This window comes from Kogia breviceps, chromosome 12 (genome assembly GCF_026419965.1).
Source record: "Kogia breviceps isolate mKogBre1 chromosome 12, mKogBre1 haplotype 1, whole genome shotgun sequence".
Taxonomy (NCBI): Eukaryota; Metazoa; Chordata; class Mammalia; order Artiodactyla; family Physeteridae; genus Kogia; species Kogia breviceps.
The window spans coordinates 5,099,391-5,126,749 of record NC_081321.1 but is presented as its reverse complement, the minus strand read 5'-3'; the positions used below and the strand labels follow the sequence as shown (position 1 = coordinate 5,126,749).

The following is a 27,359-nucleotide window of genomic DNA, read 5'->3' as shown; positions in this document are numbered from 1 at the left end:
CCGTCCCAGTGGGCTAGAGCTCTCCAGTCCCCGAAAGGCCCTTGTCTTGGGCTTTGACAAACATGAGAGCAGTGAAGCCGAAGCTGGGGGCGCTGGTGGTGGGGAGCCCCGTCAGGGCAGGATGGGTGGTGGGGCTGGGCTGGTCCCAGACAAAGAGAAACCCAAGAGGGAGAGGGAGGTATTAGGCTGCAAAAACCTGGGAGGGGAGCGGTCAGCTTTCGAGGGAATCTCCAATATCAAACCCTTTTCCTGAAGAGCTTACTAAGGACTTCAGGGGTAATCCCCGTTCCCTGGCTCGGAGGGGAGGGAAGAATGCTGGCCCAGGAGCAGCCATGACATTAATCATCACTGTCCCCCACCTCAGAGCGGGCTTCAAGCTCCTTCGCCACAGACCCCTCACAGCCCAGTTGCGGAGTTCTCCTCAAGGCCTGACGAGAGGAATTTCTTTAGTTACTTGGAGAGCTGTGAGCTAAGGCCTCCGGACACTCACAGCCTTTGACTTCTACAGAGTGGAAGTTGGCATAAAAACGTAGGCCGGAATTTAATCCTCTAAGAGGAGTTTGGTGACTAGTTCTAAAAGACTCTCTTGATAAAGTTTTATCACCATTTTATCAAATAATAAGGGATGCAATTGAGGGCCAACAACTTAGCTTCCTGTTATTCACTAAATTGTGATGGGAGCTTCTTGTTGTGTCTTATTCACAACATCTGACCACAGGGCCTGGCATACAGTAGGTGCTCAATAAAAGTTTGAAGATGAAGGAAGAAGAATAAAGAATGAAAGAGGTGGGCTTCCCTGGTGGCGCAGTGGTTGAGAGTCCGCCTGCCAATGCAGGGGACGCGGGTTCGTGCCCTGGTCCGGGAGGATCCCACGTGCCGCGGAGCGGCTGGGCCCGTGAGCCATGGCCGCTGCGCCTGCATGTCCGGAGCCTGTGCTCCGCAACGGGAGAGGCCACGGCAGTGAGAGGCCCGCATACCGCAAAAAAAAAAAATAAAAAAAAATTTTAAAAAAAAAAAAAAAAAAAAAAGAATGAAAGAGGTGATCCTGTAGTGAGGACCTTGAAGACAAAGTGATAATTAGATACTATGGATATCGCCATTTTCAAAGCTCTCCAGACCTCCTGGATGTATTGATATAGCTGGGACAGTCTGCCTCCTCCCCCTCCCCACAGGGGCCAAGTTTCCTTATTTTGAGGTGCTTTTAATTAGGGGATGCTATCCCTCTAAGGGCAGGTCTCGTTCAGCAATACAAATGGATGGACTTGTGAAATTATCTGGGTAGGTCAGGCAAAATACCCATACCCCTTGTAATAGTCAACTCCTAGTACGATAATGCTTTATAACAAAAATCCCAAAGTCTCAGTGACTTGCAAATGAGCCAGAGAATAAAGAACAACAGAAAGAGCTGGCTACAGGCATCGCTGAGTAGCCTACCATGGAAATGGTCAAGTAAACATGGTCACTTATTAAATAAAGAGTAGAAGAGATTGAGGCTCCAGAGAGAGTGATGACAGGTGACACCCAAGATTCCTTCCAGCTCTCATATTCTTTGGTCATGGACAGTAGGGACCACACTGGGTAATTTCCAAGTTTCCAAAAGAGACTGATGTAGAAAACCAGTCCCAAGGCTGCCTTAGCTGTAAGTGATGAAATTTTCCAGAATATCTGTACAGCATCAGCGCTAAAGCCTCTCTGTTCTGTCACACGACTCCAGATGTGTGCGTTACAAAGGCAGTGGCTCAAAGAACCAGGAAATTCCTTTCCCTGAGCCATCCTGTTTATACAAACTGAATCATCCCACTGGATAATCAGGCGCCTGCCGTCTTCTCCAAATGCCATTTAAACGCCATTCAGGCAGCATCTAGGGTCTCGATCAGGTATTTCTGGGGAGGAGGGTGAGTTGCAGGTCAAGTCTCTCCTTTTCTTTTGAAGCACACATTGCTTGCCATTGTCTGTGCTAGGAGCCCCTTTCCCCATGAAGACTTAAGAGAAGAGGCAAGAGTGTACTTGGATACCATGCCTGGAGGGCTCCTGACGTAGAGGAGATGCCCAGTCAGTGCTCGAGAAATGCCTGAGTGAGTGAGTGAATGAATGGAGGCAGTATTTTAGGTTAAACTACTGAGAACTCTCTCTTTCCCATTTCTCTTCTTGCTCTGTCATCCGGGAAGCTCAGAGTGAACTTTGTTGCTCAACCACAGCCCAGTGGTGAGTCCTTAGAGTTTGCATATTTATGTCTGCCTCCTTTCTCTGTTCTTTACTTCCTTTTTTTCTAAAACACCATAAACTTACTTATGTGTTCCTTTCATTGACTTTGCTCCAGCCCTCTGGGAAGAGGTAAGGGCAAACAAAGGTCCTCACGGATCTGTTGCTTGGGAACCTCTTCAGCCTTGACTATTTTCATTGCTTTTCCTTACTGACTGCATTACCCCAGCCCAGATGGGTAGATGGGAGGATGGATGGATGGATGGATGGATGGATGAGAGCAAGGACGCATGGGTAACTGGCCCTCACATCCCATTTTGCAGATGGAAAAAGTAAACAGGAGTGAGTAAGCCAGGCCACTCATTTGTTCACTCAATAAACATTGGCTGGAAATTCACCAGGTGGGTCTCTGAAAATCAGAAACGAATCAGTAGAGCTCACAAACTCAATTCTCTCTACTTTTAAGAAACTGATGTAAGATTTTTTTTTTTTTTTTTTTGCGGTACGCGGGCCTCTCACTGTTGTGGCCTCTCCCGTTGCGGAGCACAGGCTCCGGACGCACAGGCTCAGCGGCCATGGCTCACGGGCTTAGTTGCTCCGCGGCATGTGGGATCTTCCCGGACCAGGGCATGAACCCGTGTCTCCCGCATCAGCAGGCGGACTCTCAACCACTGCGCCACCAGGGAAGCCCCTGATGTAAGATTTTTGAGGTGCCACGAATGCAGGGCAGACAGGAGCGATGGCACAGAAAACATCAGCTTCAGCTGCAGTGTGCCCCCTGCAGAAGACACGTGTGCGTGAATGAAGACACTCTGGGGAGGGAAAATACCTGTACTGATTGGTGGGGATGCTGGTATCAATAAAAGTTCATTCTCTGACAAAAAGAGATCGGATCAGAGAAGATCCAGTAAAGGAAACGTAAGATGCATGGGAGGAACTAGGCAGAGGGGAAGGGACGCTGTTGCCTTAGGGTTGCATATTGACATTTTGGTGCAGTGAAAGGAGCTTGAACTCGGTTGGCATCAGAAACTGTCTTTGTTTCCGAGCTTCACTGATTTCTAGGTGTGTGGCCCTGAGGAGATTATTTCACCTCTCTGAGGCTGTTTTCTCACTTGTACAATGGAGATAATAATACTTGACACTGAAGATTACTTTATGAACCAGAGAGCATGCTGCCTCCACATGGTAGGTGTTTAGGAATTGTTGGTTGAAGCTTCATGACCTCTGAGGGTTTGGAGTTTTGCTCAGAGGAGATAGAAGAGGAACAACGGGCACATTTTTCCAGAAGACCATAGTCTTCAGGCCTTTAAGCTCCCTGTGGCTGAGAACCATCTTCTTCTGCCTTTTTCTATGGCCATCAGTGGGGTTCATGTCTGAAGACTCACACGACCCTAAGATCTGTTCCCAAAGGCAGCGAAGAGGGCTGCTTATGGACTGGTCTGTATCCCACTGTCAACCTAAAATCAGCTGTTATAACTAGACTCTGAGTTCTTGAGTAGTGGGACTTTCAGAAAGTCATTGGTCCTCCCTCCTTCAGCTGAAGGAGTTAATATTTCACAATGCACGTGGGAGTGAGGAAAGGTGGGGACCCAGTCTCCCTTAATCACAAAGAAATGGAGAAAACGTGCCTTTTGCTGATCTGTCCTGGTGCTGTGATGACTTGTAGGCAGTAAACTCTTAATACTCAAGCCGTGACTTCAAGGCTAGTCTTTCCCGTTATGACTTGCAGGGATTCTGAATTGAATCTGATCCATTATATAAACCCCAGGTGACCCTTTGCAGATTGAAAGGGAATTCCACTTACTGTCTTTATTTCCTAAGTAGTCTGTGAATTTGGATGAGTGACTGGCAGGAAAGATGTTAAGGACCAAACATCCAGCAAACCTCCAGATGCCTCTTTGACTTGTTCTTCAAGTGAAGCCCAGTGGCCGTGAGTCTCCGCAGCCTCCACGGGCCCGCTGGTGAGAGTGAGTTACTCCTGCCCTAGTTCTCACTGCGGTCTGTTACTGCTGCCCTGAGAGTCTAACTCCAACACACAGCCAGGATTTGCTTACGTGTCCATCTTCTCCACTGCATCCTATGAGCCCTTGGAAGGAGGGGACAGTAATTACTCATTTTTGTTTCCAGCAACGAGCACGGCGCTCAGTGTCTAGGATGTGCTCAATAAATGCTTGTTGGATGGATGAGTGAATGAATGAGTAAGTGGTGAATGACGGACACTGAGAACCTTCTTATACTCCCGTGAAGACCGCTACTATTTTCCTAGGCAACAGGGGTCCGTGCCGAGGAATCGGCTCGCGTGCCTTCTCGTTCTCTCTTCCTGTTTACGTGGTCCTCCGTCGACACTTGCAATTCTTTTCACACCAGACACTCCCTGCTGCGCACCGTGTCTTCCCTTGCCCTTAGGAGAAGGGGATCACTGGGCACAGCCTGGAAATACGGGCGGATGAAATAAACAGCGGTGACCTTCCCGTGGTGTTTTTACCTACGTGTGTATATTAACGGGCTGTTTCTAGCTGACACTTTCCAGTAACCACCTCCCGAGTGAAGAGACAAACTCACGCCAGCATGTTCCTGAGCTTCCTTCCCTTGCGCTGCTTATTAGCGGTTCACGACAGGGAGGGTTCTTAAGCCCCCAGCTTTTAATCCCCTTAAGCCACGGGTCCCCAACCCCCGGGACACGGACCTGTTAGGAACCGGGCCACACAGCTGCACGTGGGCGGAGGGCAAGCGAGCGAAGCTTCATCTGCCTTTGCGCTCGCTCCTCACGCTCGCCTTCCCGCCTGAGCTCCGCCCCGCGTCAGATCAGCGGCGGCATATTCGATTCTCATAGGAGAGCGCACCCTGCTCTGAACTGCGCATGCGGGGGATCTAGGCTGCGCGCTCCTCCTGAGAATCTGATGCCTGCTGACCCGGGGTGGAGCTGGGGCGGTGATGCTGGCGCCGAGGAGCGGCTGCAAATCCAGGTTACCGTTAAGCAGAGAGGTCTGACTGCACAGAGACCATCATAAATCAGTCGCTTGCAGACTCATATCAAAACCCTGTCAGTGAGTGGCAAGTGAAAACGAGCTCAGGGCTCCTTCTGATTCTGCATTATGGTGAGCTGTATGATTATTTCATTATATATTACAGTGTAACGATAATAGAGATAAAGTGCACAATACAGGTAATGCACTCGAATCATCCCCAAACCACCCCCCACCCCGGTCCGTGGGAAAACTGTCTTGCAAGAAACCAGTCCCTGGTGCCGAAAAAGTTGGGGACTGCTGCCTTAAGCAGTCTATATTATAAAATTTCTAAATTTACTAAATTATAGGAAGTTTCAAAAAAAAAAAGCTATAGTTATTTTCATTAGAATTAGACTCTCCTAACGGACTGGTTTTTCAACCAACTTTCTTCGAACCCTTCTGTGGGCGCGACGGCGCTGAGAAGTGCTGTGTGGACGTGTTAGAACCTCACGGCCCCGTCTCGCTCCCTGTCACCAAGCACAGTGATTTCCATTCACACGTTGTAGCCGTCTACCTCTTTTCATGTTTGTTTTGTGTTTACAGCTGGTGACAATAAGTTTGTGTTTATGAAACAAGATAACCTCTAAGCATCTGCTATGGGACGGACGCCACACAAAATTGTGGGACCTCGGAAAAGAGTCAAAAAGGTCCGTGGTTTCACGGGGACTGCCGTCCAGGGAGCAGGTTAAATAAACAAGTAGAGGGACACATGCAAGGCATTATGGGAGTGAGGAGGGGAGGTGCCCGTGGCTCCCAGTTCCGCCCGGGGTAGGGGTGAGGAGTGAGGTTGCGGAGAGCCTTCATACAGAAGGTTAAGTTTGAGTTGAACCTGAAACATAAATGGTAATCCATCCAGCAGACAAGAAGAGAAGGAAATTGACAGATTGCCGTGTGCGTACAAAGGCTCAGGAGTGTGGGAAACTTGGTGAATTTGGGGAAGTCCAGATGGTTTTGAAATGGTTGGAAAAGCAGGACAACTTGATCTCCAAACACCCCAGCTCAGTATCAGCCTTGAGCACAGGGGGTGGGTAGGGAGCACATGGCGTCTGGAAAAATAAGTTAGGGTCAGATCACAAAGGGTCTCGAGTGCCCTACCAAGGATCTGGACGTTATTATGTGTGACGGGGTGTGTGCGTGTGTGCGTGTGTGACGGGAAGGTATATATATTTATCGAAGAATTTAAATAACTGAATAACAAATTGTGTTCCATCAAGAGCTTTTCCACCAATCATGGCCAGTCCACTCTATCCCACCTGATATATTATTTTCTTCTTTAAGCAGATTGTCCTGGAATGTCCTTTCTGGATGCCATCTTGTTGAGTGTAATCCACTCCTCTTTGTTATTTTAACCTAAGCCCAGGTAATCAAGGCCAGGATTTTAATTGCCTCTGGCAGCAGGCAGCACAGGGCTGATAGTTGCGTATTTTAAAAGGAGCCTGGCTGGCTGGGGATCGAGAAGAGAAACCCCAGTGGGGTCTGTGCCTGTGAGGGTTTCCAGTCTTCATGCTTTCAGCTCGGTATTTCTGGGGCACTTTAGAGCAGGCTTCGTAAAGATTTAGTTGAAAATCAACTTATGAATTCCTCCCTAATTGGCTTGGCCAGGTTTAATCTGTTATTGGTCGAGCCAAGCTGGCTTGTATTATGCAGCACAGTGAGGTTTCCGGCCTTGCTCTTAGCCTCTTGGAGGCTGGCTATTTTTAGAAGCCCGTCTTGGTGTTGGTGAGGCTGGTATCACTGTGTCCTCTGAAGGGACCTCGGAAGGACGCCCATCTGATGCAGCGTTTAGACCTTTGATCAAAAAAAGCAAGTCTTGGAGTTGACATTTGTATGCCAGAGGTTTATGGTTTTATGGTTTTTTCCTCCCCAAGATGAAACAAAGCTTCCTCTTTGTTTCTGCCTCTTTGGGTAGATTCCTGGAAAAAGGCAGTGTACCCAGTCCAAGCAGGCAACACCTGCAGCAATGGGACATCTTCAGAGGGTGGTTTCTCTTGGCCCGGGATACCCTGTATAGTAACATCAGAAGACGCACGGGACTGTGGCCATCGCTGGCCTTTGCTGAGTCTACGCTCTTAAGGTGGTCTGGTGCTGAACACACAGACGTGCCTGGAAGAGGAAAGACAAGAGACGTGTTATGATGTTGGGATCACTTATGGGCACTGTTAGCGTCGAGTCACCACTGGACGTTGTGTGGACAGAGAGGGACCCTGTGATGGAGAGTTTGTGAAGGTGAAGAAGCAAACCATCAGGGCACCCTCAGAGGAGAGGGTTCATATCTGCCTTTGGAATTCATGCAAAGGGAAGCTGAGGAAGTGGAGAGTCCTGTTTGTTCCTACGATCCTGGAAGGACATTGGATTTCTGAGTGCCGTTTGCATGAGTGTGGAGAGCGCATATCCCGTATCTATTTGTAGTCACTCAGAGGTAACTTGCCCCTTCCCTGCCCCATCAGTCCCCTTGCTAAGTCCTCATGGGGGCTTTGGAGAGTTTAAACAGTTCTGCTGGAGGAAGTCATTTATAAGAAGAACATTTGCTCTGTAGACCTGAGCTCATCGGAATCAAGAAGACCAACTTAGAACTCCAGGAATAAGGATATGTTCATCTATATACTTAAATATAGACATGCGTTTTACAGGTGTCACAAAACTAGTCTAACATCTGTCCTGCTTTCCTTGTTAATTCCATCCCCCTCCACCCCTGATTGCCCGCACCCCACCCCTGACTCAGCAGAGCCTCCTTTAAGAGACGTGATAGACCCTGCATTTTGAACTGACTCCCACGGCTTGTTTGGGAAGATTTCTGCTCCCCTTCGGCCAGCTAGCTAGCCAGGCGGTCATTCCAAGGACCCGGCCTTGACAAATCTGTGACTTCTGGTACATCTTGTCACCAGCTGGCAGCTGCTGGTCTTGTAGGGCCTTTGCTGAGAATCCACTGGGCATCCAGGGCCGTGGCTGTGATAGAGCTGCGTTAGCAGGAGCCTTAGCCCTCGACCTTGGGCCAAGTCAAAAGCTGTCGTGCTGGGTGAAGTTCTACCTGTGCTCTGTGTCTTGGAACCTTCTGCTGTGGTTAAAGTTATCTCTCTGTGAACACTTTTTGTTTCATTTCATTAATTTATTTTAAGTTTGGATCCTGGTCTTTCATTCTTTACTTGGATATCCTAGAATCTTGACATGTGTCCAAGAGAATAAGAATTACAGCATCCCAGCAAATCGGACCTGAAGGGAATTTAAACCGGTCCCTTCAACTTAAAGATGAGGATGCCGAAGCCCAGTGAAAGCAGAGAGGATTTTGCCCCGGGGGCCTCGGGCTAGTGAGAAACATCCGGGGCTCGACGTCAGGCCTCCTGACTCTCCTTCGGGGTTTGCACCTTAAACGTGTGTCTAAGGGGTCCACATGCAGCCGTACATTGCAGCCATCTGCACTCCAATAAGAGTAACAGTACACGTACCAGGTAACATTACTGAACAGTTATTAAGTAGCAGACATCGTTTTGAGCACTTTATGTATTGCAATGTCATTTACCCTTTTGTCAACCTGTTTGGCGGGTACTGTTATTATCCTCAGTGTATAACCGGAGTGACTAAGATACGGAGAAGTTAACTTGCCTTAATAAGTAGGGAAGTGCTATTAGACTGACTTTCCTGACAGTAAGGTCTGACTTGGCATCAGCAAATCTGTACTGAGCCCCTACGGGGGATGGAGCCCTGCCTTTCTAGCGGGAAATGAAGGCATGTGGGGAGATGGATCGCAGCGGGGCACCATGGCGGCTGTAACAGAGGGTGGGGAAGGAGTGGGGGGGGGGTGACAGCCTTCACCAGGAGATGGCATTTGACTGTTCTCGGGGATGCATAGGAGTTTGCTAGCTCCTCCCCTTGTGTGCCATCGAAGGGAAGGAGCTAACATGTCTGGGGAGAAATCCGGAGGGTGGGAAGCTCAGAGTGCAGGAAGGCAGAGCATGACGGTTGTGGGGAGATTCTGGGAGGGGGGGGGTTGGAGAGGCAGCTTGGGTGCAGGTGGTCCAGTCCCTGTGTCCCAGGATAAGGAATCTGGATTCCATCCAGTAAACAGAGGGGAGCCAGCCGAAATGCTTGTGAGCAGGGTAAGTGGTGGGGCCGGATTGCTGGGCGCGTGGGGCTGAACAGACGTAGGAGGGTGGGCGATGGGCCACAGGGAACCCAGGGAGGGGGTGGCTGCAGTTGTCCAGGTCGAAACGATGGGGGCCTGGACTCCTTACGCCGTCCGACTGGCACAGGCCGCCTCCACTCCTCCGCCCGCACTGCTTCCGGGCCTTGGATGCAGTCTGTAGTGTGCTCTGCCTGCAGTGACAGGCCTGTCCTTCAAGTCTGAGCTTAGGTGTCCTTCTGGAGACTCCCCTTCATCCCCACGCCCGGCAGGCTTGAGCTCTCTCCTGCGGTCTCCGCTTTGTCCGGTACATCCTCCCTTCTCTCTTGGCACACGTGAAGTCTCCTTGCACATCTTTGTACATTCCTCTCTCTTGAAGGCTCCTTGAAGGCGGGTCCTTGAAGGCAGGTCCTTGAAGGCGGGTCCAGACCTTTGAAGGCGGGTCCAGACCTTCGAAGGCGGGTCCAGACCAGACCTTTGCCTCCTTAAAGACTTTGCACAGTGCCTAACCTTCAGGGAGCTCTGGGTACATGTGTGATGAATGAATCCACCTTCTAAATAAAGGCAGCGACTGTGGACAGGGGAAGAAGAGGCCAACTTTGGGAGATGGTTTTGAAGTTACATCAGGGCTTGGCAAACAAATCCAGCCCGCTTTATTTACTGCTTTTGTAAATAAAGTTTTATTGGAACCCAACCAAGCCCGCTGGTCTACGTTTGTCTACAGCTGTTGTCACTGCGCAGCAGCAGAGTTAGGTCATTATGTCAGGACCATACGGAAATAGTTACTATCGGCTCAGCCATAACAAGGGATGAGATATCGCCACGGGCAGCAACGTGGATGGACCTAGAGATGCTCATGCTAAGTGAAGTAAGTCAGACAGAGAAAGACAAACAGCGTATGATGTCACTTACATGTGGAATCTAACAGATTAATACACATGAACTTATTTATAAAACAGAAACAGCCTCACAGACACAGCAAACAAACTTATGGTTACCAAAGGGGAAAGTGTTGGGGGGAGGGATAAATCAGGAGTTTGGGATCAGCAGATACAGGCGACTGTATATAACACAGATAAACAACGCGGACCTACTGTATAGCACAGGGAACGCTATTCAGTATCTTATAATAACTTATAATGGACACAACATTAAAAAAAACCTGTAATGGGAAAGAATCTGAAAATTCTCTCTATATAAGAAGCTACACATCTATTCATCTATATCTATATCTATATCTGATTCAGTTTGAATCACTTTGCCGTACACCTGAAACCAACACAACATTGTAAATTAACTCAAGTTCAATTTAAAAAAAAAAATTTGCTCTCTGGACCTTTGCTGAAGTAGTTCGTTAACCTCCGAGTTCAGTGACCAGGGTTAGTGACTGGAGAGAAAAGGTAATGGCAAGGAAGGGGTGGAGACTTTTCCTTTCCTCGTATCTGCTCAGCTAAACACAGAGCTTTGCACCTAAGTGGGGCAGGACGGGAAGGGCGCCCGAGCCCGAGGTGGACCAGAGAGCCCGCTCAGAAAAGCCGGGGGCCAGAGCCGCAGGGCAGACACACGCCTAACTCTTTCTTCCTCTTGTGCCCCTCTCCCTCTCAGTCATCCAGTTTGGTTTCGTCACCCTCTTCGTGGCCTCCTTTCCCCTGGCGCCCGTGTTCGCCCTCCTCAACAACGTCATTGAAGTGCGGCTTGATGCCAAGAAGTTCGTCACGGAGCTGAGGCGGCCGGATGCCGTGCGAACCAGAGATATCGGTCTGTCCCCCGCGTCCCTCGGAGGCGACGCAGCCCAGCCCCGGCCCCTCCCTCCGACCCTCCCCCTGTCTCCCCGGCCGCCCCCCACCCCACTATGTCGGGCATCGGAGGGCTGGAGCATTCCTTATCACCCCTTCGAGCCCCTCATCCTCATCCCCTCTGGCGCTGGAGGCCACGGTCTCCGCCCCCCCCCGCGCTGGCCCCCTGCTTTGCAGACGGGGGTGCACCTAAGCCTTTCCAGGCGAGCCCATCCCTGGGGCCCCGGCAGAGCTCCACTGGTGACTTGCCTGCGAGGCGGCGCTCAGACCGCAGGCTTGTCCTCACTGGGCTGAGGGCGAGAGTCAGCCAGACACCCTTTTTCTCCCCCCTCCCCACCCCCGTCTTACAGGGATTTGGTTTGACATCCTCTCGGGCATCGGCAAGTTCTCTGTTATCATCAACGTAAGTGCTCTGCTTTCGTGACACCCTCGCTCTGTGGGAGGGCCTTTCCAGGGGAGCTGAGGTCCTCAGGGCAGGAAACCTGTCCTGTTGCCTCCCGGCTTCTTCCATTCGGAGCTCTGTTCAAGACAGCACCCCGCGCCCACCCACTCCCCACCCCCCGTTAATATCACGCACACGCCTTCTAAGTCGTCAGGCTGTGGCCAGAGGTGTGCAGCTTTGTCGTTCATCTCGCTAAGCGCAGGAAAGGCAGTTACCCACCAGAATGCGTACCTTGGCTTGAAGAGTCCAGATCAGATCTTTCCTCGGAGCCAAGAATCATGAGGAAAGAATTGCACATATCTAGCCATCTCTTTCCTTTCTCTCTCAACCCCGGAGCGGAACAATACCTGGACCATCGCCCAGGCTGCAGTTCCTAATTACCGTCTCTCCGAGCTGTCAATGTAAAGTCTTAATTATCCCTGGCGCTGCTTGGTTAAGATAGGACGTGGAAGAAGAGGGGTCCTGTCTGCTCTGACCTCCTTAACTGCCTTGCCAGACGTGTCCACATTTCAGAGGAAATCCTGCTGGGCCCAAGCCAGCGGCCCCTTTGGCCACTGCCTGCCGTACGGATGGTGGCCAGGCACGGCCTCCCCTTGCATCTCCCAAGACGATATCTACCAGCTCAGCGCACATCAAGGAAGCCACAGCCCCCTTTCCCTTGGGAGAGAAACACCGATTCTGGCCGTGACCTGTGGCTGCCGACTAAAAACACATGAGACGGCACGAGGTGTGCAGAGAGGCCGAGGGGATCAGCCCGTCACGCATGGGATGTTTGATGCAGGAAGTGCACGTCTCAAGGCTGAGAAACTAGGTGCAGTTTGGTCAGTAGCTCCTTTGGAGTTGTATCTTTCAGAAAAGAGCCCCTGAGTACCAAGTGCTTTTCACCTACAGCAGAATGACAGGCCGTTTTACTTCCTTGGCTGTTCTAAGACTTCTTATCTGTAAGAAATGGGAGAGAATAAGGGTCTCACCGAATCGGACCAGTCTGGAAATTAAATGGGATGACGAAAGGACGTGTGGCCCGTGCTCCGTTAATTCCAGCTGTGATTATTAGAAGTCCGTTCCTCACTCGCATACGGTTGTGGCCATGTGCACACTCGTATATACATTTAGAAAACAATACCTAAACCGCATTTTTTAAAAGGGCTTTCATTGTTGGTGCCGAGGACCGTATAAGCAGCTGCCAAAAAGATTTAAGATTTTCTTTGCAGAAAGTCCCCCCTCATCCGAACAGGCAGTAGTCGTTCATTTGTCGTTTGGTTTGCTCCCCAGACATTATAGAGAACTTAGATATGCCAGGCGCGACGTCGGGTGTGTGTGCTTCATCCAGCAGGACCTCCTCCTTCCCTCTCCGTTCTCACTTCTTCTAAGCAAAATGGATGAAAGACCGACTTCCATTGCACGATGGGCTAAAAAGCACTGAGAGGTGCTGGTCAAACTGAGGTTCACCGTGGAACCGTGTCCTTGGTGTTCTTGGCTTCCTCGTGTCCCTCAGGGGCAGATGTGCTCAATACACGGCCATCTGGTATCCTTACCCATCACACTCACGTGGCCCTCTCACCACTGTCAGTGATTGTCTCAGAAAGTCCTCCACTCTACTTTGGCATATGGCCCGTGCCAGCATCAGTTCAGATACCTCAGAGATGATTCCTGCCCTCCCTCACCAAGTGGTCAAACTGGCTTAGCATCCTTTGCTTCGGTGCTCGTAATTCAGTCTCTGGACAGCCACTGACCTGTGGGTTCCCTTACTCGTATCAAAGACGGAAAAGCCAGGTAAGTCAGCGTTGTGAGCTCAGGGACAAGGACTCTGTATCGATCAGAGCAGTGCCTCTGGATGGAGAGCCCGGGAGGGGACAGTCTCTTAGGCAGATGGGCCTGTGTCACCCGGGTGGTGTCCGTCCTGACGGTTCCTCAGGTGCTTGCGGTTCTACCCCCAGGCTTTTGTCATCGCGGTCACCTCCGACTTCATCCCCCGCCTGGTGTATCAGTACTCCTACAGTCACAACGGGACCCTGCATGGCTTTGTCAACCACACCCTCTCCTTTTTCAACGTCAGCCAGCTGAAGGAGGGGACGCAGCCCGAGAACTCAGAGTTTGACCAGGAGGTTCAGTTCTGCAGGTAAAGTAATCGGGAGCAGGAGGGCAGCGGAGGACTGGATGCGGCAGGTCCAAGTAATTATCTGGGTGACTTAGAGTTATATCATTATTCTCCTCTGCTTCTGTCTCCTACCCCCCAACCCCGGATCCCTACAAGTCAGTTTCAAGGAATTGACCAGTATTTATCGAGTGCCTTTTGCCAGACACCATGGAGCAGATAAAAAAAGTATATAGGTTCGTCCTTACCATCAAGGGAAGGTCTGGTCTGTGGTCTGGTTGGGAAGGAAGCAGAACTGGCAGGGCACTGCAGGTTATTCAGTGATTATGCCTGGTATGGACCATGAGCCTTGCGGGTGTTTGAAGGAGAAGGAGGACAGTGAGGGCTGGAATGGGAAGGGTAGGCTTCTTGGAGGGGCCGTGAGGAGCTGTGGGGCAAAACGAGAGGGTAGCCTAGGTGTGGAGTCAGCACGGGCCAGGTCCTGGGGGCGGGGACGAATCTGAGGTGTCAAACACGTAGGGGCTAGTTGCTGGAGTTGTGGCAAGGAGAGAGCTTGGGAGAGATTAATAGGGAATAATGTAGGAAGTACAATATAGAGAGCAGCTCCTAGGGTGGTATAAGCCAAAGCACTGTTGAATTGGAATAGGTAGGATGAAGTAGATAATGGGAAATCTTGAAATCTTACAGGAATTATAATGGGGTGCAATAGGCAGTTACGGACCTTTTTAGGGCCAGGGAATTATAGGCTGAAGTGTGGGCTTAGGAAGACCAGTCTGGTCTCAGAGAGGGAGATGGGCTAGAATTGGGCTAACTCAAGGAGGGCAGCTGAGGTGCTACGTCATTCAGACATGACCGGTGGGTGGCAGGCGTGGACCAGAGAGGCGGAAGTAATTCAGAGGGAGGGAGAAGATGAGCTACTTAATGTCATACGTTACAAAGCTGGGTACCAGAGACACGAGAGAGAGTGTGAGTCAAGAATAGACTCCAAAGTTTGGGCTGAAGCCAGAGGGCTGGGAAATTGTGGGTCCATTGACAGGGATGGGGAAGATGCCAAGAGAATCTAATTTATAATAAGTGAGACGAACCTGATTCCAGTCACGTCGCATTTAAAATGATGGTCGGAAATCAAAGGGGCGATTTCCGTCCAACACCTATAGAGGGAATAGCTGTCATTCCCGAGAGGACCAAGTTAGAGTCATGATTGTAATTTGTCAGCACAGGGACCATTGAAGCTGAGAAACAGAAAACTCTCCACTACTTACCAGAGAAAGACAAAGAAAGAGAAAAAGAGCAGAGGGGAATAAATTCTTTAACCCCTTTGTACCTTGGTGAAGTGACAGTCCCCATACAGGACTCCATCCAAGATCACATCCCATATATTTATTTATTTATTTATTTTATTTATTTTTTTGTTTTGTTTTGTTTTTGTTTTTTTTTGTGGTACGCGGGCCTCTCACTGCTGCGGCCTCTCCCGCTGCGGAGCGCAGGCTCCGGACGCGCAGGCGCAGCGGCCACGGCTCACGGGCCCAGCCGCTCCGCGGCACGCGGGATCCTCCCGGACCGGGGCACGAACCCGCGTCTCCTGCATCGGCAGGCGGATTCTCAACCACTGCGCCACCAGGGAAGCCCACATCCCATATATTTAAACAACAATTACTACGACAAACCCCAAACCTAGAAAAAGGTACCAAAGGGCACACGGAGGGCTTTCTCGGACCATCCCGAGTAGTGTCTCGTGTAGAAGCTGTTAGTGCCCCATTGAAGAAGCAGCAGCAGTGCCCTGCTAGCGTTTGCAGCAGTGGTGACCCTGGGCGTGTCTGTCATGCTTTCCCACCTGGGATGCCTTGGTACCCAAGGCCGGAAGTTTGTAAGATGGCTGCTTAGGTTCAGACACAGTCTGAACCACAAAAGGGAGAAAACCAATTGGTCTTTTCCCAGCCCAGATGACTGAGTTAAGCAACCCGCCCAATATGCGATTTAAATGGAAGGGTATTCTGGTCCCAGGAGCAATCACTTCAGGGCTTAACACTAGCCAACCAGAAAGGCTCAAAATCAGGGACCAGATCTAAGAACAGGTGAGTCGGTTTATTCACAGATAACTGCTTCATATATAGCCTAGATGTTTCTAGCGTTTCCGCACCTAGGGCTATAACGAGTCTAACTGTTGGACTCGAGCCAGGAGCAGGCAGATTTGCTTCTACCCTGCATTGCCCGGGGGCCACCGCTGGCATATGCCCGACCGTCTGTCCACGGTGCCGGATTTTGGTCTGCGGACCCGCCGTGCAGTGGGGCCTGGGCCAGCCGGCGGCCTTTTCTGGTAGCATTTAGATTTGCCCCAGCAGGTACGTGAAGTCAGTCAACGCCTTCACGTTAAACGCACGGGCACCGAAAAGTGAGAAGGACAGAATCATTTTTGTAAGTGGAAGGTACAGAAATCATCTCGTTGAAACTCTCATTCTGCATAAAAAGAAGCCAAGCCTTAGAAAGGCGAAGAGTTTTCCAGGATCCCAGAGGTTTCTAGCAACAGATCCGGAAGCAAGACTCACGTCTCTCCAGGAGTACAAGCCTCAAGGCCCACGTGCAGGGGAAGCAGCGTGAGTGTGACTCGTCACGTGGGGTAGCGAGGCTGACGCCGCTCCTGTAGCTGGTCTAGAAGCGCGAGTCTATCCAGAGCGCCGGGGGACTCTGGCCTTGTCCTCGACCTTCACACCTTCCAGCGACGCTAGGAATGTGCTCTCCAGATATATCGGTGGCTTTTACACTGGCTTAAACACGAAGGGACTTGAATGCCCCGCTGTTGAAAGTCGAGGGTAGTTCTAGTTGGGTAGATTTGTTTCAATCTGCCCAAACCAAATATTTCTCCATCTTCCAACCCTCCTGTAGTCAGTGGTGACCATAGCTTCAAGCACCGCACGGCCGCCAGCAGCTACGGGCCAGTATCATACTGTGTCCGAGTCCAGTGGGAAAAAGAAGCCTATACTTCTTTTCCAACAATCTCAACAAAGGTCTTGCTGCAGCTTGTTGGCTGGGATTAATACGCACTTCCTACCCAGAGCCGACCACTGTGGCCCGAAGAATGTGACGCTCTTTCCATGGTCTTTGGGGCCGTGGGGTTAGGGGTAGGAGGTGAAATGATCTCCACCTGAAGCATGTGATCTCAGACTAGGGGGTAGCTCCCTCCTCCTCTGAGATCTGAAGTCAAGATGAGCGGATGCAACTCAACCAAAGCAACGGGTGCCCAGGAGACCAGGTGTTATTAGCACACGTGGATCACGTCGAGCTTTGCTGTGTCTACCGTCAGAGTCACTGGACTTCCCAGCCAGCTGTAAAGCCCTGATAACTCTTCTCTCCATTGTTTCCAGGAAAGTAGATGGGATCGTGGCTCATCTGTGGCCTACGAAGTGGCGGAATTAACACTGGGTGCGTGTGCGGGAAGGGCATGTTGTATTTCTGTCAAGAAAAATGTACCTGCAGAAAACAGATCACTCAGGAATCAAACCAAAAGCGTTTCTGGCATGTCCACCCTTGTTTCTTTGCTCCGTACCAGTGGGGATCGTAGGTTCGTTGTGCATCTATTTTTGAGGCGTGATTATAGGCTTGGCATTGGTTATATAGTAGGGAACAAGACGCAGTGCCTCCCTCGAGGAGTCTAGCTGGACAGGCGAGATGAGAAAGCACTGAGAACAGAGCTTCCGTATGCACAGTCGGGTGATTGCAGGGAGCTCTTAGAGCCTTGAAGGAAGAGGCCGTGCACCGAGCCCAGACCTCAGTGTCCAGTGCCGGAGTGGCCAGGAGGAGGATCCTGTTGGAACCGCTCAGTCATGGGGCCAAGTCGGCCTGGGCGGGAGGAGCGGTGATGGGCAGGGCGGGGCTGTCAGGTGGTGACGGAGGTCCAGGGAGAAGCGGGTGTCCCAGGTAGAGGGGCTAGGTCACGCTCAGTGGTCAGAGCCGGCGTGAGAAAGGTGAGCTGAGAGAGCTGAGGCGGGAGAAGAACAGAAGCCAGGCCAGGAAGAGCACGCTGGTCACGCGGGGTGCGTGGACTCACCTTAGGGCACTGGGGGCCGCTGGGAACGGGGAGCGGGGGGATGGAAGGGACTTCTCACTGGTATCATCTCTGAGTGTGCTGTGGAGACCAGTGGGTTGCATTGAAGATAAAGAGCTGCCCGAGCCTGAAATGTCAGCGGGTGTCTGCAGAGCTAGGTCATCGAATCATCTAGATATGCCGTCTCAAGTGGGTATACTTTGGGGGGCTACCTATCCTAGGTGGATGAGGATTGCTGATGAAAATCTCTACCTACCCCAGGTAGGTTCTCCTCACCGCATGCCGTGTGGACCTGTCTGGCTCACCGTAGTCTCTGGAGATCCATGAGGCGGAGGCATAAGCTAAGCCAGGATTTGTCAGCAGCTGTCAGAAATAGAAATGGAGGGGGTGGGGGATGGAGGGGGCTGGGGGGAGAGAGAGAGAGAGAGAGAGAGAGAGAGAGAGAGAGATTGATCATGAGAAACACAGACAACGCTACAACTCGCCCCAAAGCCCACGTTTAGAACCGCTCCCATGATGGGAAATGAAAAGTCTGTCCTGATTTTCTGGCAAATACTGTTGGGAACTCGATGACCCTTCTTATTCTTAGCTCTCCGTGACCCCCGGAGATAAATGTGGTCAAATAAAACTGAGGTCTCCGGCTGCAGTCCGGCCTCGCCAGGGATAGAGGTATCTTAAAAATAGCAATAACGTTTAGGGCAAGTCTCCGGCTGCCCATTTGAGATGCATTCCCAGCATTTGGGGAGCCGCGTCTGCCTCAGCCATCTGACCGCCCCGGCCGGGCTGCTCCGTAAACAGCCCCGTGACGTCAGTCTGCAGGCATGATTAGTGGTCATTTGACGGGGTCAAGGGACCACAGTATCCTACAGGCTGGATGGTGACTCAGGCTCCTGGCTCAGCGGAGTGGAGCAGAGAGGTCAGGAGGGCAGGGCCTGGCCAGGGACCCGGGTCTGAGAGCTCAAGGAGCCCACCTGGGCTTGGGCAGCCCACTGGGTCTGTTTGCAGATGCTGAGCTTCCCCAAACAGCATCCTTGTATGGCGCCTGCAGGTTTTTCTGCAGGACCCAAATCCTGCCCTATCCCAAGGTCCTGGGAGTTCCCTTGCAGCGTTTGTCTGCATCTCATCTGTTTCTGGCCGAGACCAGAGGGAGAGCCAGCTTTCTGTGGTGGTGCCTTTGCTAGTCTTTATCAACCACTGCATCAACGCAGGCCTGATTAGTTCATAATGGCCTGTGCTGTTTTCACTTGTTCAAGGTCAATTACAGAAGACACTTTCAATAAGCGCCTCAGATGGTACAGAAGTATCGTGTGCCAGTGTGTTCAGCGCTAATATGACACTATTTTCCATGCGGGCTATTACATTGTTTTTTTCTTTCCATACCACTGTTTTGAGTTGAGAAATGCATTTACTAATTGATTTATAATGTCACTAAAACATCATTTTTTTTTAAAAAAGCCATTTCTGAATGTCAGCGACTGACTCCTTGGTTTGTTACATTGGCACCCTTCCTGCCCGCAGTGATTCTGTACTGTGATGAATGGTGGCCAGTTTCACTGTCACTGGTCACCCCTGCAAGTGAGGGTGGGACGGGATGTCTGAGCCAGGAGTCTCCCTCCCCAACTGTGCACCTCGGTTTCCCCATCTGTAAAAGTGGGGACGTGGAATAAATATTCTCCAAAGCTTCTTTTCTACTTAGTGTAAAAATATAATCGTGAATGACACATGTAATACATTACTTTATTCCTGCAAAAATGCTAAACATTACAGGCAACCTCTCCAACTCTGTCCTACCTCCGCTCAGCCCTGCCCAGCCCTAGGCATCTTCCCAGCGGTAGCCAGGGCGACACATTTATATGACTCTTTCTCAGACATTGTTCCACGGATTAACATAAAAATGAATTTATAGAACCTTTAAGATGTTTCACGGACTCGTTTTATAATAATGAAATATATTTTGAGTTAATAGGAACCTTGTTTCTTTAGGTAGTGTAGAAATTCAACTCAGTGTGATTATTTCATAGGGTTAGAACAATCTAGGTAAAATACGAATGCAGTTTTAAAGCTGAGAAAATGTTGATTTTTGTGCCACTTTTACTTATCGTATGTGAGTCTGCCTCACTTAATACTATAACTTTGCTCCTGGAAGCTTAGTATAAAGTTATAATGGTAACATTATATTATATTACATTATATATATATATAATATATATAATATATATATAATATATATAAAATATATTACATTACATTATAATGGTAACCATAATGTTACCATTAATTGCACCCTTCTTTTGAAATGATGAACTTTTTATTATAAAAGTAATTCTATATAATGTATGTGTGTATATGCATGTGTGTGTGTATATACATATAAAAGGAAAAGCCCCTCTTCTCAGCCCCCAGCCCAGTCATTCTCTCCCAGAAGAAACCGTTGTGTCCATTTCTGCCTCCAGCAATCACACTCACGTGTGCTGTCTTCTTTACTGCTCACCGTGTTTCCCTTTAACATTCAGTGCACACACACACGTACACACACGCACATGTGTTCATTTGCTCACGGTGGGCTGAGAGGGCTCTCGCGTGTGCACCTACTATATACTCGGCACAGTGGTGCACATTTTGTTGGCTCCGTGTGAATTAGAACGCTGAGGTCCAGGGGTGTGGAATAACTTTCTCGGGTTCCTACAATTAGTAAGTGGCCCAGCCACTCCAGTGCAGACATGCTTTTTAGACACTCCAGTCATTTCTTTATTGGAAGACTCTCCTTATTATAGGACTACAGGGAACTCTCAAACTCAATGTTAAGGCTCAGAGAAAGTAAAGGAAGACTCTGAAGGGATGAGGGTGAGAGCTGGGAACCGTTCCTAAAATTATATCCCTGAGCTTCAATCCCAGCCAGCAGATGCAGGAAGTGACCAGATGTGGGCTTCGCCCAGTGCTTGGCCACCCAGCGGGACTTTGGGAGAGCCAAAGCCCTCAAAACCGGGGGAAAGGGTCTGCTTTGGAAAGCATTTGAGCTGATGGGAATGGAGCGGAAGTTCTCCTTCCCATCAGCCCGAGGCTTGCCTGCATTGTGCCATTTACCTGGACCTAGAGCCTGAGAGAAGGCCCCTGCAGCTGGGCACTGGCTTTCTCTTTTTAATTCATCTCAGCATCATGAGAAATTCGGAGCACCCGAGCTTGAGTGCTCAGAACTCCTCCTGGAAAGCCAGGGGATCTGGGAGCAGGGATGTGTGTGCTCCGACTTCTTTTAACAGAAGACGCGTATTTCTTTCTTTTTTTTTTTTTTTTTGTTTGTTTGGCTGTACGCGGGCCTCTCACTGCTGTGGCCTCTCCCGTTGCGGAGCACAGGCTCCGGACGCGCAGGCTCAGCGGCCACGGCTCACGGGCCCAGCCGCTCCGCGGCACGTGGGATCCTCCCGGACCGGGGCGCGAACCCGCGTCCCCTGCATCGGCAGGCGGACTCTCAACCACTGCGCCACCGGGGAAGCCCACGCGTATTTCTTAAGTCACCTTCGGTTGAAGGAGAAAGAACAGCTCCCATTTATTGGGTCCTCTGATATGTCTGGTAGTATATGCTGAGTGGTCTTCGTGACAGCTTTGCGAGATGGAAAGTCCACATTTCATGGACAAGGATCCCGGCCATCAGATCTTTGGGTAACTGTCTAGAGGATGGAGAACTGAAATAGTGGGGGTGGGATCAGGCCTTCACCTGCTGACTCCAAAGCCCATGCTTTCGCCCATGCTGTTCTCTGCTCTAGGCTTGGAAGCGACATAGACAGACAGCTGTCACCAGGCTGGCCACAATTAAGTCCACTAGCCACCCTGTCTTTTCTGGACATTTCTAGTCCTAAAACTAAAGATCTCTTTGTTTAATTAGTGTCTTCTGATTACTCAGAAACATTTGATACGCTTGACTTCTAAGATGAATTTGTTTTTTTTTAACTCTGAAATCTGAGCTTAGAGTGGAATGTAAATAAGCAGTCGTTTACCTGGTGGCAGAGGCTCACTGGAATCAGTGTTTTCCAAACTATGACTTGATCAGCGAGTTAGGAAATCACTTTAGTGGGTCACGACCAGCATTTTAAATCCTAGGATAGGAGAGGATAGCAGAGAACGAGAAACTATCAGTGCAGAGCACACCGCAAGGATGAGTATGTTTTGTGTGTGTGTGTGATTTTTATTTCTGTGAATATATATGTGTGTGTGTTTTGCACTCATGTAAAATGCACTGCTTACTCCAGGTCACAGTTTTTTGTTTTTTTTTTTTAAGTGAGCTTTGAAAAGAGAAATGTGGACAGATGTATAATTCATTAAATTGTGTGTCACTGGTTTCTGGGCATAGCTTGCCCTGTAGTTACTGACAAAGCACCCTCAGGCCATTGGCACAGATGGATTGCTTTCAGGTCGAGCTTTCTGGACGTATCTGTGTGTTAATCTTTCCCCAGATCCTGGATTAGATGGATGTGCCTGCCAGATTCAAAACATGTTTTGGACACTCAGGGAGGGCAAAGTGACATTTCCAAAAGCTGTAGTGAGTTAGTAGCAGAAGTGGGACCAGAATTAGATTATTTATGGATTCTTTGCAGACTGGGAAAAAAAAAAAAAAAGAGGGCTGAGCAATGGTTGTCACATTGAGGTCAGTGAGCAGCTGTTCCTTCATCGATGGAGCTAGAAAACAAGGGAAATGGACTTTGATTGCAGCAGCAGGGATTGGGCTAGACCTGGGGAGGGATTTCCTCACCGTGAAAAATAGGGGGGGCGTGTATCACCCCTCCTCCAGAGGTCTTGAGAAGAGCAAGATAAATTCCCTTCTCCCATGGGGTTTTGCGGGGACAGCAGGAGGGTGGGCGAGCCTGAGTTTTTTTCCCACCCAAATGTCCTTATTCCCCTGGCCACACCCGCCCTCTCTCCCATGAGCAGACATGGTCTGGAGCTGTGGCTGTGTTTCTGTCCTCAGCCGAGGATGAAGCCCATGGTGTTTAGCTGGGTTGCAGTTAGCTTTGCATTTCATCCGGAGGTCAGACCAGGCCTGCAGCAGCTGTGATCAGCTGTTGGAAGGGAGGAACCGGGTGAGGAGGGGGCAGCTCCTGGCCTCTTGCCCAGCCCTAGCCCAGCACTCAGCACCCACCTCTCCGCTTGCGTCTTCCTGCGGCTGACTCTTCCACTATGACTTCTTCTGCCTTTTTCCTTGCATCTCTTTTCATCTTCCTCTGTTTTTTCTCTTCTCCCCTTATCTCTTCTTGGGCCATCGGAAGCCACTGTGCTTCTATGTGGATCCTTCAGAGCAGCGGGCTCATTCAGCACAGGGGAAGGTTCAGAGAGCGCCCACTGCTGAATCCTCTACCCCAGACAGCAGCTGGTGGTCAGGAGCTTTCCAACAATAGGGGGAAAGCCCAGATTCAGGCCAACTTAGCTTCTCACCTTGACTCCACCCCTTGCTGGCCGATCATTGAACTTCTCTGAGCCTCAGTTTCCTCCTGGGTTGGGCAGGGATATCCATGCCTTCCTGAGGATCTTGTTGTGAAATGAGGAAACCTCCAGAAGAGCTCCTTGCTTGGAGATGGAAGCTACACTGCACGTTCAGTCTATGCTTGTTTTCCTTCTGGGCCCCTCCTGAGACAGAGTTCCCTCCCCGCCTTCCTTAGCAGCCGTGCACCCCGCTTGGTGGCCTGATGCTCCAGCCCAGGGCTTGTTTTGCTTTTACTGAACATCGAAGATTTGTTGAATTCCATGGAGAAAACAGTTCCGTGAAGGGGCATAATTCTTCTGTACCAACTCTTGTTATTTTTCCAGGCTTAGAAAAAAAGGGAGTCTGAGAAAATAAGCCGTTTTTAACATGAGTCATCCCAAGATGGGGGGAAAAGGCAACAGCTCGGACGAGCCCTAGACCTCACCATGGTCTGAGCTCACGTCAGGCCCTGACATTTTATTTCTTAAACCACATGGGCGGGTGATAAGCATGGTTAGTGAAAGGGGATACTGCCCAACCGAGACTCTCACCACTGCCCTCCCCCCAAAATTCACTCAGCCTTCAGCTTGCTCTGAATCAGCTATCAAGCGAGGCCGGCGCCTCTCGTGGCTGTGGTCCCAGAGCAGCCGGCTGGGGAGGACACCCTTGACCGTCTGCTGGCACCTGCGTCTTCACTGAGCCCCGGGCTGCGGAGCAATGTACGCGGTGTCCGGGGGTCTCCCCGCCCCTCAGAGCCCACGGGCTAGTGGAGCCAGGATGGCTTCCTAGTCCTGGGTTCCTCTCATGATTCCTGGGCTCCTCTGGAAGGAGAATCCAGAGGGAGCTTCTGGGGATGTTGGGGAGAGTAAGAAAGCCACTTCTAGGCTGATGTGGGCTCTTTTGGACTCTGGTCCCTTTTTGTACGTTGTTGGCTGGGCCGTGCACGCCTCACCTCTGCCTCCTACCCCCCCAAGTCTGAAAGCCAGGGCTTTGCCTGCTGCTTTGACCCTTGAGGTTGCACCAGAGAAGTAGCTCCTTCCCTCCATCTCCTCCCGGTCTTCTCATGGCCTTTCTCTCTGGACAGGTTTAAGGATTACCGCGAGCCGCCCTGGGCCCCGAACCCGTATGAGTTTTCCAAGCAGTACTGGTCCGTTCTGGCTGCCCGTCTGGCTTTTGTCATAATCTTCCAGGTGAGTGGTTCAAGATAAGGCGCAGCGGGTCAGGATGGGGCTGCAGGGGTACGGATGGCCCCGCCTCCGCGTTTCCGGGGCGCTCTGTGACTCGGGCCTTGGCGTGCGGCAGGCAGCCCCGAGACCCTCCCCTGGGTGAGGGCTTTCATTAGCGGATGGATTTTCAGAAGGAGGATGAAGCGCAGAGTAAGGTTACAAGACAGATGTAGAGTAAGGTGCAGGGTGGAGGTAGATTCCCATTTATACCTGAGACCAGAAAGTGGAGAACAGCACGGGAGACCAGAGCCTCACCTCCAAGGCAGACAGGCCGGCCCGTCTGGGCTCCGCACCCAAGAAAGGCCTTCAGTTCTGACCCTTTTTTTCCAGCTCTAGCCTCTACCTTTATTGTGTTGTTTCGGCCCCTGAGACACCTGGTGAGAAAGGCCCCCAGAGCCCCCCAACGGCCCCGTGTGAATAGCAAACCTGAGCTGATGATTCCTATCTCCCACAATAGCCGAAGAAGCTACAGTTGCGTCGCGGAGATTCTCCAGCTCGAGGGCCCCGTTCCCACTGGGGTCCTGGCAGCCTTGGAGCAGGGCTGGGGCACCAGTCCAGATCCCTTTCCAGTCGCCACCCCTACCCCCAGGCTTTTGTATTCCCTGAAGGCAGGTCCCTGGAGGGCTCTAAGGTATCCTGCCCCCGGCCTCCAGCCCAGGAAGTCAAGAAGCACCCCCCCTACACACCCCGGCTAGTCTTTTCACCTGGAGAAGCAGTCATTCTTCCTCTGGAGAGATGAGGCGATATGTGTGCCCGATCCTCACCTGTCCCCTGGCTGCCCCGCCTGCAGAAGCCCTCCTTACTCTACCACGTGTCACATGTCACTTTCACTCCCCGAGAGGACTGGGTTTAAAAGGCCAGTGTCTGACTTGACCCAAAGCAGCTCCAGATCTCTTAGGGCAGCCGGCAGCCTCTGGGAGCAGCCCTTGGTTCCCAAGTCTTCCCTGGGCTCTGGGAGCGCGCAGCGTTCAAGGTTGCGCTGGGGGGCGGTTCAGAGCATTTAAGACAGACGGCAGGGCTCTGACATCTCTTGGGCTGTCGCCGTCCTCCAGGTCTAAGGAGAGGGGGTGTGCGAGCATAGGACGGGCAGGCAGAGGAAGCTGCGGCTGGAGGGAGAGGGGCAGCCTGCAGAAGGCCTGGGAGCCAGAGCACACGGGGAGCTGCCCTTCAGCGGGCGGCGCTGGCACTGCAGCTCGTATTCACCCGCTAAATAGAAAACAGTCCCAGGAAGGGAGGCTCTTACCTGACCCTGCGGGAGGGGAGGTGGCAGGTGGCTTACTGGGGGGAAGGAAGGCGCTCACAGATGTGCACGAAACCTCAGAACCGCTGCAGGCCCTTTGAGGCAGGGCCCAGGCAGGCGGTGAGACCGGAACGTGGGCTTGGCTGAGGTCGGAAGTCAGTGCAGAAACCAAGGGTCCACCTCCGATAGGGGGACAGGGGGACAGCTGGCAAGAAGAGAGGGGCGGTTGGTTCAGGGAGAGCCCTGCAGGGGCCATTGGGCGGTATGGCTGCTTTCTTGGAAGCTCTGGAGCCCGGATGGTGGAGGCAAGAACAGGACACGTGGGGGCAGGGGCCGGAGGGGAAGGAGCCAGTTAACACCGTCTGGCGGAGGTGGGTGCTGTCCGTACTCCACTTTCACCCGGGGACCCCAAGGGACAGTGATGCTCATTGGCTGAGATCACCCACTAGTCGGCCGAGGAGCCAGAGGAACCCAGAGGCTCCCTGCCCGCCGGGTCTGGGGTCCGTGCCCTCACCGCTGCCCGCCCCGCCTCTCCCCTCACCACCCCACCTCTCCCCTCACCACCCCCTCCCGGCTGTCACAGAACCTGGTGGTGTTCCTGAGCGTCCTCGTGGATTGGATGGTCCCTGACGTCCCCACCGACATCAGCGACCAGATCAAGAGGGAGAAGAGCCTGTTCATGGACTTCCTCCTGAAAGAGGAGCATGGGAGGCTCAGGCCGATGGAGGAGCCTGCCTGGGGGAACCAGGGCGCCGGCCGCCGCAGCGGGGGGAGCCCGGCAGCCAGCCCAGCGCCCCCGGGCTGGAGCCAGCCGCGCAGCAGCGCGTCCCCGGGGTCCCAGCACACCAGTGTGTGACCCGCTGAGACCAGCACGGGGCTGAGCACCCGCATGGGTGTGGTGTCCGTCCTTCCACGGGGTCTGGCCCGAGGGGCTCTTGAGAAGGGCGTGCGTGTGCGCGTGTGCGCGTGTGCGGACAGAGATGAGAGACAGGAGGCAGAGAATGGGCGCGGGAGGGGAGAGACTGATGCTGCTTCTCAGAAACTTCAAGCTTGGGTTTCTTGTGGATCCTCTTTTGAGCTGTATCCTCTGGGCGGTCGGTACCCCCTTTTGCATCCATTGGTGAAAGAATTGGGTCCCTCCAGCCCATAGTCCCAGGCACCTCGAGCCCTGCCCTGTGCCCCCTCAGATGCCGTCCCCGAATTTTGGTGGCCGCGGGCCACGAGAAGCGCAGTCCGGGCCCTGTTTCAGCCCCATCATAAGTGATCACCACCCCCCTCCCCACGATCACCCTGAGAAAACCCTCCGCATCACTGTCACAGCCTCAGTGGATGCAAATTAAGTTCCATGGCTGATTGCTGTGGCCTCTGGACCCAATGGTGAGGAGCAAAGGTCCAGACCTGGGCTTGTCTCCAGTTCATGTCATGGGGATGCCTTGAGCTACATGCAATGAGCCATCATCATTTTATGCAGGTTCAGGTTTAAAATAATAAATTGAAACATTCTTTATAAAGATGCATCTCCTTGTCTTCGGTTCTCTCTCTCTTACTTCCTACTGATATTTATGGAGCCCCTACTGGGTGCCAGGCTTCGTTCTCAGACTAGAGACACGGCAGAGGACAAGAGACAAAACCCCGCTGCGCGGACTTATGTTCCGGGGACGGTTACATCAGACAGTGAGCTGATGAATGCACAGAATTTCGGACGATCATAAGAAATATAAAATAGGATAAGGGGGACA

The 27,359-nt window shown here is 51.5% G+C and overlaps 1 protein-coding gene across 3 annotated transcripts in view; it reads left to right on the top strand.

Moving 5' to 3' along the window:
- The window catches only part of ANO2 (anoctamin 2), a 301,537-nt gene extending 274,402 nt beyond the window's left edge, over positions 1 to 27,135 (top strand). For all 3 annotated transcript variants that reach the window (XM_067008590.1, XM_059080738.2, XM_067008589.1), the window contains 5 exons: positions 10,933 to 11,085; positions 11,474 to 11,526; positions 13,503 to 13,684; positions 24,239 to 24,344; positions 26,204 to 27,135. In XM_067008590.1, the coding sequence (XP_066864691.1) occupies positions 10,933 to 11,085; positions 11,474 to 11,526; positions 13,503 to 13,684; positions 24,239 to 24,344; positions 26,204 to 26,476 (767 nt within the window). In that variant the 3' untranslated portion in view covers positions 26,477 to 27,135. The remainder of the gene's footprint in view (positions 1 to 10,932; positions 11,086 to 11,473; positions 11,527 to 13,502; positions 13,685 to 24,238; positions 24,345 to 26,203) is intronic.
- Positions 27,136 to 27,359: the final 224 nt, after the last annotated feature.